A 12,012-nucleotide genomic window follows, 5' to 3' on the forward strand; every position below is an offset into this window, starting at 1 on the left:
GGGGCGTTGGGGTGTTTGAGGGTGTCGTGGGGTGTGTAAGGGGGGCAGCGGAGGGTGTGTAAGGATTTGATGATGATTGTATGTTTGAGATGCTGTCATTGGGGACTGTGGTAAGATTAGCTGAAAACTACATGAGCAGATAAAACATCAACACTTTTTGCAAATTAATTTAGAAGTATTGGTTGTGTTATTGAAATGGTATATCGTTATATGTTGATCAATAACATACAGATTTATTTTATACATGTGAAGATTTATTTCAGCAATACTCATACTCTGTACTATCAAATTGCTAATTCTGGAGAAATTGAGTCTTACTCAACTGACGTGTTTATTCTGAGGAAGATTCATACCAGACACGAAACATTACATTTGTTTCTCTCTCCACGGATGCTGCCAGACTTGCTGAGTTTCTCCAGCAATTTCTGTGTTCCGTTAAGATTTATACGTGTCTTGTTTTAGGTGATGTTCAGGGTTATATTCACTTGCAAATATTAAAATGGAAGCAGGTCAGGAAATGATTTGCAAAGCACTGATGTAACCCTGAGAGTTGTGTTTGAGAATGGGCTGCATTGATCAAATGAATGCTGTTTGAACGTACAGTCAGCGGCCTGGAGCTAAGTGGAATGATCTCCCCCTGACACAGGTATTGACATGGACAGCGCAGTATAAAGCAGCCGCTCCTGCTGATATTCCTGCCATGGAGAAGCTCTCAGAGTGGTTGATCAACAATTTACCGGATAATGACCAGGAGGCAGTGATAGTCCATGGTGACCTCCGAATCGAGAACTTCGTATTTCACCCCACTCAGGTGACCCATTTCTCTCTTTTATTCTTTCATTGAGTGTGGAGTATCGCTGGCCATTTGATCCCAGCCCCCTGAACTGATTGATCTTTTCAGAGAGCATTTTGGAGTCGTAGAGTCATACTTAACAGAGTCATATGGCACAGAAACACACCCATTGGTCCAACCCCAGTCCATGCAGACCATAAACCTAAACTAAACTCATCTCACCTGCCTGCGCTTGGCGTGTTTCCCTCTAAACATTTCCTATTTATGGACTTATCCAAATGTCTTTTAAGTGTTGTAACTGTATCTGCATCCACCATTTCCTCTGGAACTTCATTCCATACATGAACCTCTCTGTGTAAAAAAAAATCCCCTCATGATTTTTTAAAATCTTTCTCCTCTCATCTTAAAAATACGTCCACTAGTTTTGAACTCCCCTACACTAGGGAAAAGCCCCTCATCATTCACCTTATCTAGGGCCCTCATGATTTAAAACTTGCTCTTGGTCTGGTGTCACTTGTAAGCCAGACCAAGTAACCACAGCAGATTTCCTTTCCAAAAGGTCATTAGCAAACCACATGGGTTTTTATAACCATCAATAATAGTATCACTTTCGTCATTAACTGAGACTAACTTTCGATTCCAAATTTTACAAACTGAGTTTGAATCCAGTATGGTTATTGAGGTGGGATTTGAACCTACCTCAACAGTGTTTGGATTTGGAATTGGAGGAAAATGGAATTTGGGTTTCAGTTATGTGAAAGTGACCTTTTTAAACAAAGATTGGAAGGTCATCGTGGCCAGTAAATTAAAGACAGCTTTTCCAAGTAAGCTAAATGAAACAAACCGCTATCTGGGGAGTTAATTGCTGAAGGTATTTTTTTATCAACCTGTTCAGAGTTGTCATGAGGGCCCTCTTCCGGCACAGTGGTAAAGTCCCTAGCCCTGGACTGGGAGGCCTGGGTTCAAGTCCCACCTGCTCCAGACCTAAACAGGTTGATTAGAAAAAAATCGAAAGTCTGGAGAAACAAAATCATCAGCTTTGTTATGATTCATTTCTTGAGCAAGCAGGACTCAAACCTGGCCCCCCTCGGTCAGAGCTATTTAATTGCTGAATAAAAAATCATTTATTCAGAAACAGGTGAGTGGGGGCTTTTAGTCGGTTATGTTCAGACAAGGAGAGGGCAGTTTTAGAGTTTGTAGAAGTCACCAGATTTTCATAATTGGAAAGAGTCTTAAGCTACTTCAGGGAGAAAAGCTGAAAAGAGTAATTTGAGGAAGAAATTACAAAGTTTATTGGGATTTTCCGAGGAAAAGGGTTGAATGTTTCTTTTTGCTGTTAAGTTGTTGTATGAGTGTCTATGTGTGTAAAATTTTTTTTGTGGAATGAACTTGTGTTCTTTTGTGAAAATTACATTAGCAGCCTCATGCAAGTATGTTCAGAGACTGATTGCCGAGATAAGCAAACTACAAAGATAACATTTATGGTCTATCAAGCCAGGTTTCACTCTGGGATCTGTCTTGATCAGTATGACCATCAACTGGGATCTAGTCCAGTGACATTCCCAATGCACCAGCTCCTCTTGCCTTAACTTGTCATATGTTCAAATTCTCAAAGCATAGTGTCAGATTTGCATATTTTGAAAGACCATATAGTCCTCACTTAGTCTGCTGTTCTTCCAGTTCATAGCTGTCAGTGATTGGTGATTTACAGGAGCTAAACCTTGAGGGTAGTGTGTAGATTTGTTTCCTTACTGTAGTTTAGATTTGATTCCCTACAGTATGGAAACAGGCCATTCGGCTCAACAAGCCCACACCGACCCTCCGAAGAGCAACCCACCCAGACCCATTCCCCTTTATTTATCCTGACTAATGCAACTAACACTATGAGCAATTTAGCATGGCCAATTCACCTGACCTGCACATCTTTGGATTGTGGGAGGAAACTGGTGCACCCGGAGGAAACCCACGCAGACACGGGGAGAATGTGCAAACTCCACGCAGACAGTCGCCCGAGATGGGAATTGAACCCGGGTCTCTGGCGCTGTGAGGCAGTAGTGCTAACCACTGAGCCACCAGACTGCCCCAAGGGGAAGGACATACTTCCCCTAGAGTGAGTGCAAGAAAAGTTCAGTGAACTGATATATTGGAATGATGGGATTGACCGATGAAGTGCAGTTCAGTGGACCAGACATTATTGGCTGCTGTTCAGAAGAATGAGAGATGATCTAATAGATAAATATATGTTGTTGCAGGGGTTTGACAGGGTGGCCTCTGAAAACAACTGGGATCTAGTCCAGTGACATTCCCAATGCACCAGCTCCTCTTGCCTTAACTTGTCATATGTTCAAATTCTCAAAGCATAGTGTCAGATTTGCATATTTTGAAAGACCTTATAGTCCTCACTTAGTCTGCTGTTCTTCCAGTTCATAGCCGTCAGTGATTGGTGATTTACAGGAGCTAAACCTTGAGGGTAGTCTGTAGATTTGTTTCCTTACTGTAGTTTAGATTTGATTCCCTACAGTATGGAAACAGGCCATTCGGCCCAACAAGCCCACACCGAACCTCCGAAGAGCAACCCACCCAGACCCATTCCCCTTTATTTATCCTGACTAATGCAACTAACATTATGAGCAATTTAGCATGGCCAATTCACCTGACCTGCACATCTTTGGATTGTGGGAGGAAACTGGTGCACCCGGAGGAAACCCACGCAGACACGGGGAGAATGTGCAAACTCCACGCAGACAGTCGCCCGAGATGGGAATTGAACCCGGGTCTCTGGCGCTGTGAGTCAGTAGTGCTAACCACTGAGCCACCAGACTGCCCCAAGGGGAAGGATATACTTCCCCTGGAGTGAGTGCAAGAAAAGTTCAGTGAACTGATATATTGGAATGATGGGATTGATCGATGAAGTGCAGTTCAGTGGACCAGACATTATTGGCTGCTGTTCAGAAGAATGAGAGATGATCTAATAGATAAATATATGTTGTTGCAGGGGTTTGACAGGGTGGCCTCTGAAAAATGGTTCACCTTCTTGGGGAGTCTGAAACACATCTCTCCATCTCAGGAAAAGAGAGTGACCATTAAGGACTGGCAGAAGGAGAAATTAACTCACTCAAAGGGCTGTGGATCATTGTGATTCTCTGGCCCAGAGAATAGGGAGTGTTCAGTTCTTGAGTCCATTCATGGCAGGGGTTGATAGATGTTTTTTGATATAAAGTGATATGGAGGTAGTGTTAGAGAGTGGGGATGAGGTAGAAGATAGTCCATGGTCTTATTGAGTGGAGGGGCAGGCTCGATGGGCTGAATGGTCTTCTCCTCTAACTATTCTTTCTGTTCTTTACAAATTCCCAAAGGCAGAGAGAGACCAGATTGTTCCTGTCGGTTTTGAAAGTTGCCTACGTAATGCACACATAGAGGAACGGGACTAGGTCATTCAGCTCATAGAGCCAATCCCTCCATTCAAAACCATCATGGGTGATCAAACACTTCAATACCTTTTGCCCACCCCATCCCCATAATCCTGGATGCCGCTGGCAATCAGAAATCCGTCAACCTCTGCCTTAATGATACTTAAAGGCTGAATGTCTGCAGTCGAGAATTCTAAAGGTTTACAACACTCAGAGTCGAGTCGCCATTGTTTTACCAGACCATAGCGCTGCCCTCATTAGAGAGAGAGAGAGAGAGACACACCTGGTGGCGGTTTAATCTGACGGTCACCGCACCTCGGGCGAGGGGAGAGGTTCAGAGCAAGAGTCCTTCTTGGTAACCTCAACCGGGATGGGAATTGAACCATCAGCATCGTGCTGCTTTGCAAACCAACCGTCCAGCCAACTGAACTAAACCAACTCCCAACCCTCAGAGTAGATCACATTCTCCTCATCTTGCATCAAAGTGATACATAAGATAATACAAATAGTCACAACATGTGTGTGTTTAGTTGTCTTTCTCACTCATTAGGCGTGATGTATTTAAATCCTAGGCCCGAGTCATTGCTGTGTTGGACTGGGAGCTCTCCACCATTGGGAATCCTATTGCTGACCTGGCCTATGCTTGTATGCCTTTCTATTGGCCCAGTGGAACCCCCTTCCCAGGATGTAGCAATGATATCGCCATTCAGGACGTGGAGGGTAAGTTACTAAAGATGTAACTGGCATCATATTCCAGTATTGTCTAACCTAACCAGCTCTGAGCATGATCTTGGAGGGGAGTGGGGAAGCACTGGGAACATTAGCGGGGAGCATGTCAGGATGGTTTCACAATGCACTCTTAAGGGGCAGCATGGTGGCTCAGTGGTCAGCACTGCTTCCTCACAGCACCAGGGACCTGGGTTCGATTCCAACCTCGGGCGACTGTTGGTGTGGAGTTTGCACATTCTCCCCACTTAGATTAGATTAGATTAGATTACTTACAGTGTGGAAACTGGCCCTTCGGCCCAACAAGTCCACACCGCCCCGCCGAAGCGCAACCCACCCATACCCCTACATTTACCCCTTACCTAACACTACGGGCAATTTAGCATGGCCGATTCACCTTATCTGCACATCTTTGGACTGTGGGAGGAAACCGGAGCACCCGGAGGAAACCCACGCAGACACGGGGAGAACGTGCAAACTCCACACAGTCAGTCGCCTGAGGCGGGAATTGAATGCTGCGTGTTTTTCCTCCCACGGTCCAAAGATGTGTGGGTCAGGTGAATTGGCCATGCTAACTTGCCCATAGTGTTATGTGCATTAGTCAGGGGTTAGTATAGGACAGTGGAATTGGTCTGCGTGGGTTACCTTTTGGAGGGTCAGTTTGAGCTGAAGGGCCTGTTTCCATACTGTACAGAATCTAATATAAGGGTAGGAACATTCCCCCGAGGTCACATTTACATCATTAGGGCCCTAAATGGGGGCAACTGGGAGAATTTACTGATATTATGACAGTATTGCAGATAAAGTGGATATGAGACTTTCTCTCCATGATAGTGCAAGGGAACTTCCTCCATTTGTAGTTTATTTACATTTCTGAGTAATTGAGGTGGGATTTCCTTGTATCAGAGCCAGGGAAAGGAAGGGAGAAACACTCAGAGTAACACAATGTGCACCAAGTCATGATGCGTTTGGATGGCCAAAGCAGACACTATGGGCCGAATGGCCTCCTTCTGCACTATAATGCTGCCTTGAATCTGACTATTTCCGAAAAAGATGTTCAGGGCTATGGGGAAAGGGTGTTACAGTGAGACTAGTTGACTGCTTTTGTAGACAAACTCCATAGATATGATGAGCTGAATGTCCTCCTTTTGTGTTGTAATCATTCAATGGTTTGTATGAAATTCATGACATATTTAACTGAAGGAAAATGTAAACGGTAACCATTATCTGGCTGCTTGAACTGCACTGAGCTGTACCACGGGATTGTCACTCAAAGCTCCCTGCACAATCTCCGACAATGTGATTGATTGAACTCTGAAATCACATCTTATCCAAAATCTAATCACTGCTTCTTGACAATGTGGCCCATCTGTGTACCACATTTCATTGAAATCCAGACATTAGTCTTTGAGATATGGATAAATAGACTACAACAATAGGGTAGAAACATTACCCCCACGCACCTTCATTGGTGAGTGAAAGTAAACCTTCTAACCCCAACTATCTGCGTTGCTCCATTTCCCTTATTATCCTTGGTCGTCAAAATGTGCAATTTAAAATGATCAAGTTTTAAAGTTACTTAGTTCATGGGATGAGGGCATCGTGGGTGGTGTCTCTTTTATTGCCCTCCCTAGTTGCCCTGGAGGTGGTGGTGAGCAGTCTTCTGCAGTTCAGCAGCGGCCAAGCCTGTACAATTCTTTTAAAGATGAATTAGCACAGCATGGTATAAGTATGTGTTAAACTAAATGGTGTAGGGAGACCCACAAGACCATTATGGAGTGAGTCCCAGGATTGTGACCCAGTAACAGTGAAGAAGCGATGATGGGTAACAGTCAGGACGGTGAGGGGTTTGAGGAGGAACTCACAGGTGGTGGTGTTCCATGTATCTGCTGCCCTCATCTTTCCAAGTGGAAGTGGCAGCGGGTTTGGATGATGCTGTCTGAGGAGCCTCGGTGAATCTCTCCACTATATCTTGTAGATACTACACGCTGCTGCTACTGAGCGTTGGTGATGGAGGGAGTGGATACTTGTGGATGTGGTGCTAGTCAGTCAGGCTGCCTTTATCCTGGATGGGGTCAAGCTTCTTGAGTGTTGTTGGAGCTGCACCCATCCAGGCAAGTGGGGACGATTCCATCACCCTCCTGCCTTGTACGTGTAGATAGTGGACAGGCTTTGGGGAGTCAGGAGGTGAGTTACTCACCACAGTATTCCTCGCCTCAGATTTGCTCTTGTAGCCACAATATTTATATGGCTAGTTCAGTTCAGTTTCCGGTCAATGGTAATCCCCAGGATGTTGAAAGTTTGAGATTGAGATGCCATTCAATGTAAAGCAGTGATAGTTAGATTCTATTTTGGGGTTGGTGATAGTCATTGCCTGGCACATGTCTGGTATGAACGTTACTTGGCACTTGTCAACCCAAGTCTGGATATTGACCAGATCTTGCTGCAGTACCTCCCCTTTGGAATCCAGCTGTTCTGACCACGTTTGATCAAGGCTGTAATGAGGTCAGGCCCTGGTGAAACCCAAACTGGGTGTCACTGAGCTGGTTATTGCTGAACAGCACTGTTGAGGACACCTTCCATCACTTTACTGATGATTGAGAGTAGACTGATGGGGCGGTAATTGTCCGGGTTGGATTTCTTCTGCTTTTTGTGTAGAATGCATACGTGAGTTATTTTCCACATTGCCACCTGGATGCCAGTGTTGGAATTGTTTTGGAACAAACACTTACCATTTTCAGTGGGAGAGAGTTCCTCAATTCCATCGCACTGTACATGGAGAGGTACTACCTGACCTCTCTCCTGAATGGCTTAGCTCTCTGTGTGTGTGTGTGTGTGTGGGTTTCTCTCTCTTGACCCAACAAGCTGAAAGCCACAAAGTGACAGGGTGCTGAAATAACGATCCCAGCAAGTTTCTCAGAAAGTCAAATCATACTGAGCAAAACGTCAGGTTACAATTTTACAACTGTCAAGTTGAGGTTATAGTCAGATTGCCATGTTCTTACTGAATGGGAGAGTAGAGCTGAGGGGCTGAGTGGCCTACTCTCATTCCTTGTTCATATGTCATACCAAACGATTACAGACATGAGTGGGGTCCGATCTGTGGTATGGCTTTTGAGTGGGGGCTCAGAGTGAACTGTTTGCTTCAGGTTCTCCTGCTTTCTTTGACTTTTTTCCAGGAATGCCATCGTGTGTTGAGCTGATCTCTACGTACAGCCACTGTCGAGGTCTCCATCTTCCTCTACCCAATTGGACCTTCTTCCTGGCTCTATCCTATTTCAAAGTTGCCTCCATTCTGCAGGTAAACATTTTTTCTGTGTTAAAGGCTGGAATCACTCCTTTGCGATGCAGAAAGGGTTGGGACTGTTGGCTGCACGGAAACAATACTTTTCACTCACTAAAGCCGGAGCTCCTGCTCTTCATACGCTTGGGCAGTTTAACGGGCTGTGGGATTCTGATGACCCACTGTTGGTGCTTACCTGTGGATCTCTGCTGCACCCTTACACACTGACCACGGGGGGATTTAACTGCCCAGACCGAGGGTATTTCACCCTGAATGGTCAGTAAGTTTGCAGATGGCACCAAAAAATTGGTGATGTAGTGGACACTGTGAAGACGGTGATCTCAGAGCACAATGGGACCTTGATCAGATGGGCCGATGGGCTGAGGAGTGGCAGATGGAGTTTAATTCAGATAAATGTGAGGCGCTGCATTTTGGAAAGGCAAATCAGGGCAGGACCTATATAGTTAATGGTAGCACCCTGGGGAGTGTTGCCAAACAGAGACCTAGGGGTGCAGGTTCATCATTCCTTGAGTCATGTAGACAGGGTGGTGAGAAATGCATTTGGTGTGCTTGCCTATATTGGTCAATGCATTGAGTATCGGAGTTGAGAGGCTCTACAAGACATTGGTTAGGCCACTTTTGGAATACTATGTACAATTCTGGTTCCCCTGCTATAGGAATGATGTTGTGAAACTTGAAAGGGTTCAGAAAAGATTTACAAGGATGTTGCCAGGGTTTTGAGCTATAGTGAGAGGCTGAATAGGCTGGGGCTGTTTTCCCTGGAGCGTCGGAGGCTGAGGGGTGACTTTTTAGAGGTTTATAACATCATGAGGGACGTGGATAAGGTGAATAAACAAGGTATTTTCCCCAGGTAATGGGAGTTCAAAACTAGAGGGCATAAGTTAAAGATGAGAGGGCAAAGATTTAAAAGAGATCTAAGGGGTAAACTTTTCACACAGAGAGTGGTGCGTGTATGAAATGAGCTGCCAGAGGAAGTGGTGGAGGCTGGTACAATTACAACATTTAAAAAGCACCTGGATGGGTTCATGAACAGGAAGGTTTAGAGGGACATGGGCCAAGTGCTGGCAAATGGGGCTGGATCTGTTTTGGTGGTCAGGTCGGCATGGACAAATTGAACTGAAGGGTCTGTTTCCGTGCTGTACAGCTCTATGACCATAATGACAATATTGTAAATGATGGTCCCTTTTATAAATTATTCAGGATATGCTTCTGAGATAATGGAGGGCTACTGAAGTTTAGTGAGGTGTTTGTTTGAGGGTTGGGTTTCTTCAGGAAGGGCGGTTGGTCACGAAGGGGAGAGGAAGCAGACTGGAGCGTGTATTGGACTATGAAATGCATCTAAACAATTGTGGAAGATGGGCTGAGTGCTGCTTCAATCATTGGATGACTAACAATTAACACTGGGTCTCCTTGCCCTGTGCTACCTCTCTGGTTGGGAGACGATATCAATGTCAATAAGTTGCCATCAAAGCTAGTCTGAGTATCTCCCCTTGGACGTTGTGCGATATACTTTGAGGCGGCGTGACTCTCATTTGAGCCTCCCCTTGTCCTGCACAGTTCACTCAAGTTATCGCTGGAGTAACACGCAGGGAGAGAGTTCATCTACACCAGATGGGGCGGTGATAGCCTAGTGGTATTATCACTGGACCTTTAATCCAGAGACCCAGATAATGGTCTGGGGACCAGGGTTCAAATTTGAATTCAATAAAATCTGATGATAACATTGTCACTTGTCTGTATTTGGTCCACTTCCTCGAGGGATGGAAACTGTCATCCTTACCCAGTCTGGCCTACATGTGACTCCAGACCCACAGCAATGTGGTTGATTCTCAGCTGCCCTCTGGGTAATTACAGATGGGCATTAAATACTGGTCTGGCTAGTGTGCTTCATGTCCCATGGATGAATGAAAAAAACACACCAAGTTGGAGTCCATTGTGTTAAGACAAAGCCAACTCCACCCTGTACCATTTAAGCTGATAATCAATGATTCTAATCTGTTCTATTTCAATATGGCAAGAATGGGCGCAAAGATGAGGCGCTTCAGTAATGAAGATAGATTGATAAACATGTCCAATCTTTCTCAAAATTTATCAATGTCTTTCTTGAATATATTCAGTCACCCAGTCTCCAAAGCCTTCTGAGGTAGAGAATTCCACCCTGTGCCTGAAGAAATCTTTCCTTATCTCAGTCCTAAGTGGTCTGGCCCATATCTTGAGACTCTGACTCTGGCTCTAGCGTCCTCAACCAAGGGAAACATGTTCCCTGCACCTACAATGTCCAGCCCTGTTAGAATTTATGTTTCAGTCAGATCCCCCCCACCTCATTCTTTGAAACTCTAGTGAATACAGGCCCAGTCGAACCAATCTATCCTCATGGGACAGCCCTGCTAGCCCCGGTATCAGCTGATGGAATCTCCATTGCACTCCCTCTCTGATAAATGTATCCTGTTTTAAGTCGGGAGACCAAAACTGTGCGCAACACTCCAGGTGTTGTTTCATCGAGACCCTGTGTAAGACATTCCTACTTCTGAACACCAAACTCTTCATATGTGGATAGGATCCGGTAAGGACTGCACATTTCCTTGCCCAAAGGGATTTGGTGAACCAGATGGGTTTTAACAACAATCGATGATAGTTTTGAGATCACAATGACTGAGACGAGCTGCATATTTCAGATTGATTATTTATTTGAATTGAGATTTCACCAGCTGCTGTGTCTGATTTGGGTGTCCCATATTCCCGTATAGTCTTCAGGATGACTATCCCAGGGGCATTACCGCGACGTAACCATGATCAATGGAATTTATACAAATGGATTCTCCCAATGTTTACCAATGAATACCAATTATGCAAACGGTTGCTGTAACAGCAGTGTCTTTATTTCTGCAGGGCGTGTACACACGGGCGTTGCTAGGAAACGCCAGTGCTGAGAATGCGCACAAATACGGTGGAAGTATCGAACCTCTGGCTGAAACCGGACTGCAACTCTGCCATCGGTAATAACCTCACTCCGTACACACTCACCTCACTCCATACAGCCTCACCTCACTCCGTACACCCTCACCTCACTCCGTACGTCCTCACCTCACTCCGTACAGCCTCACCTCACTCCGTACGCCCTCACCTCACTCCGTACAGCCTCACCTCACTCCGTACGCCCTCACCTCACTCCGTACAGCCTCACCTCACTCCGTACGGCCTCACCTCACTCCGTACGGCCTCACCTCACTCTGTACGGCCTCACCTCACTCTGTACGGCCTCACCTCACTCCGTACAGCCCTCCCCTCACTCCGTACGCTCTCACCTCACTCCGTACAGCCTCACCTCACTCCGTACGCCCTCACCTCACTCCGTACACTCTCACCTCACTCCATACAGCCTCACCTCACTCCGTACAGCCTCACCTCACTCCGTACAGCCTCACCTCACTCCGTACGCCCTCACCTCACTCCGTACAGTCTCACCTCACTCCGTACGCCCTCACCTCACTCCGTACAGTCTCACCTCACTCCGTACGCCCTCACCTCACTCCGTACAGTCTCACCTCACTCCGTACGCCCTCACCTCACTCCGTACAGTCTCACCTCACTCCGTACGCCCTCACCTCACTCCGTACAGTCTCACCTCACTCCGTACGCCCTCACCTCACTCCGTACAGTCTCACCTCACTCCGTACGCCCTCACCTCACTCCGTACAGTCTCACCTCACTCCGTACGCCCTCACCTCACTCCGTACAGTCTCACCTCACTCCGTACGCCCTCACCTCACTCCGTACAG

The 12,012-nt window shown here is 46.0% G+C and overlaps 2 protein-coding genes across 2 annotated transcripts in view; both read left to right on the forward strand.

The window, feature by feature from the left end:
* LOC122564276 (acyl-CoA dehydrogenase family member 11-like) overlaps positions 1 to 498 on the forward strand; it is a 14,872-nt gene extending 14,374 nt beyond the window's left edge. The window contains exon 4 of the mRNA XM_043718951.1: positions 463 to 498. Coding sequence (XP_043574886.1) covers positions 463 to 498 — 36 coding nt within the window. The remainder of the gene's footprint in view (positions 1 to 462) is intronic.
* The window catches only part of acad11 (acyl-CoA dehydrogenase family, member 11), a 140,158-nt gene continuing 128,441 nt past the window's right edge, over positions 296 to 12,012 (forward strand). Inside the window, exons 1-4 of the mRNA XM_043719516.1 lie at positions 296 to 811; positions 4,776 to 4,923; positions 8,109 to 8,230; positions 11,123 to 11,229. Coding sequence (XP_043575451.1) covers positions 701 to 811; positions 4,776 to 4,923; positions 8,109 to 8,230; positions 11,123 to 11,229 — 488 coding nt within the window. The 5' untranslated portion in view covers positions 296 to 700. The remainder of the gene's footprint in view (positions 812 to 4,775; positions 4,924 to 8,108; positions 8,231 to 11,122; positions 11,230 to 12,012) is intronic.

Source organism: Chiloscyllium plagiosum, chromosome 29, assembly GCF_004010195.1.
Source record: "Chiloscyllium plagiosum isolate BGI_BamShark_2017 chromosome 29, ASM401019v2, whole genome shotgun sequence".
In the NCBI taxonomy this organism is placed as follows: domain Eukaryota; kingdom Metazoa; phylum Chordata; class Chondrichthyes; order Orectolobiformes; family Hemiscylliidae; genus Chiloscyllium; species Chiloscyllium plagiosum.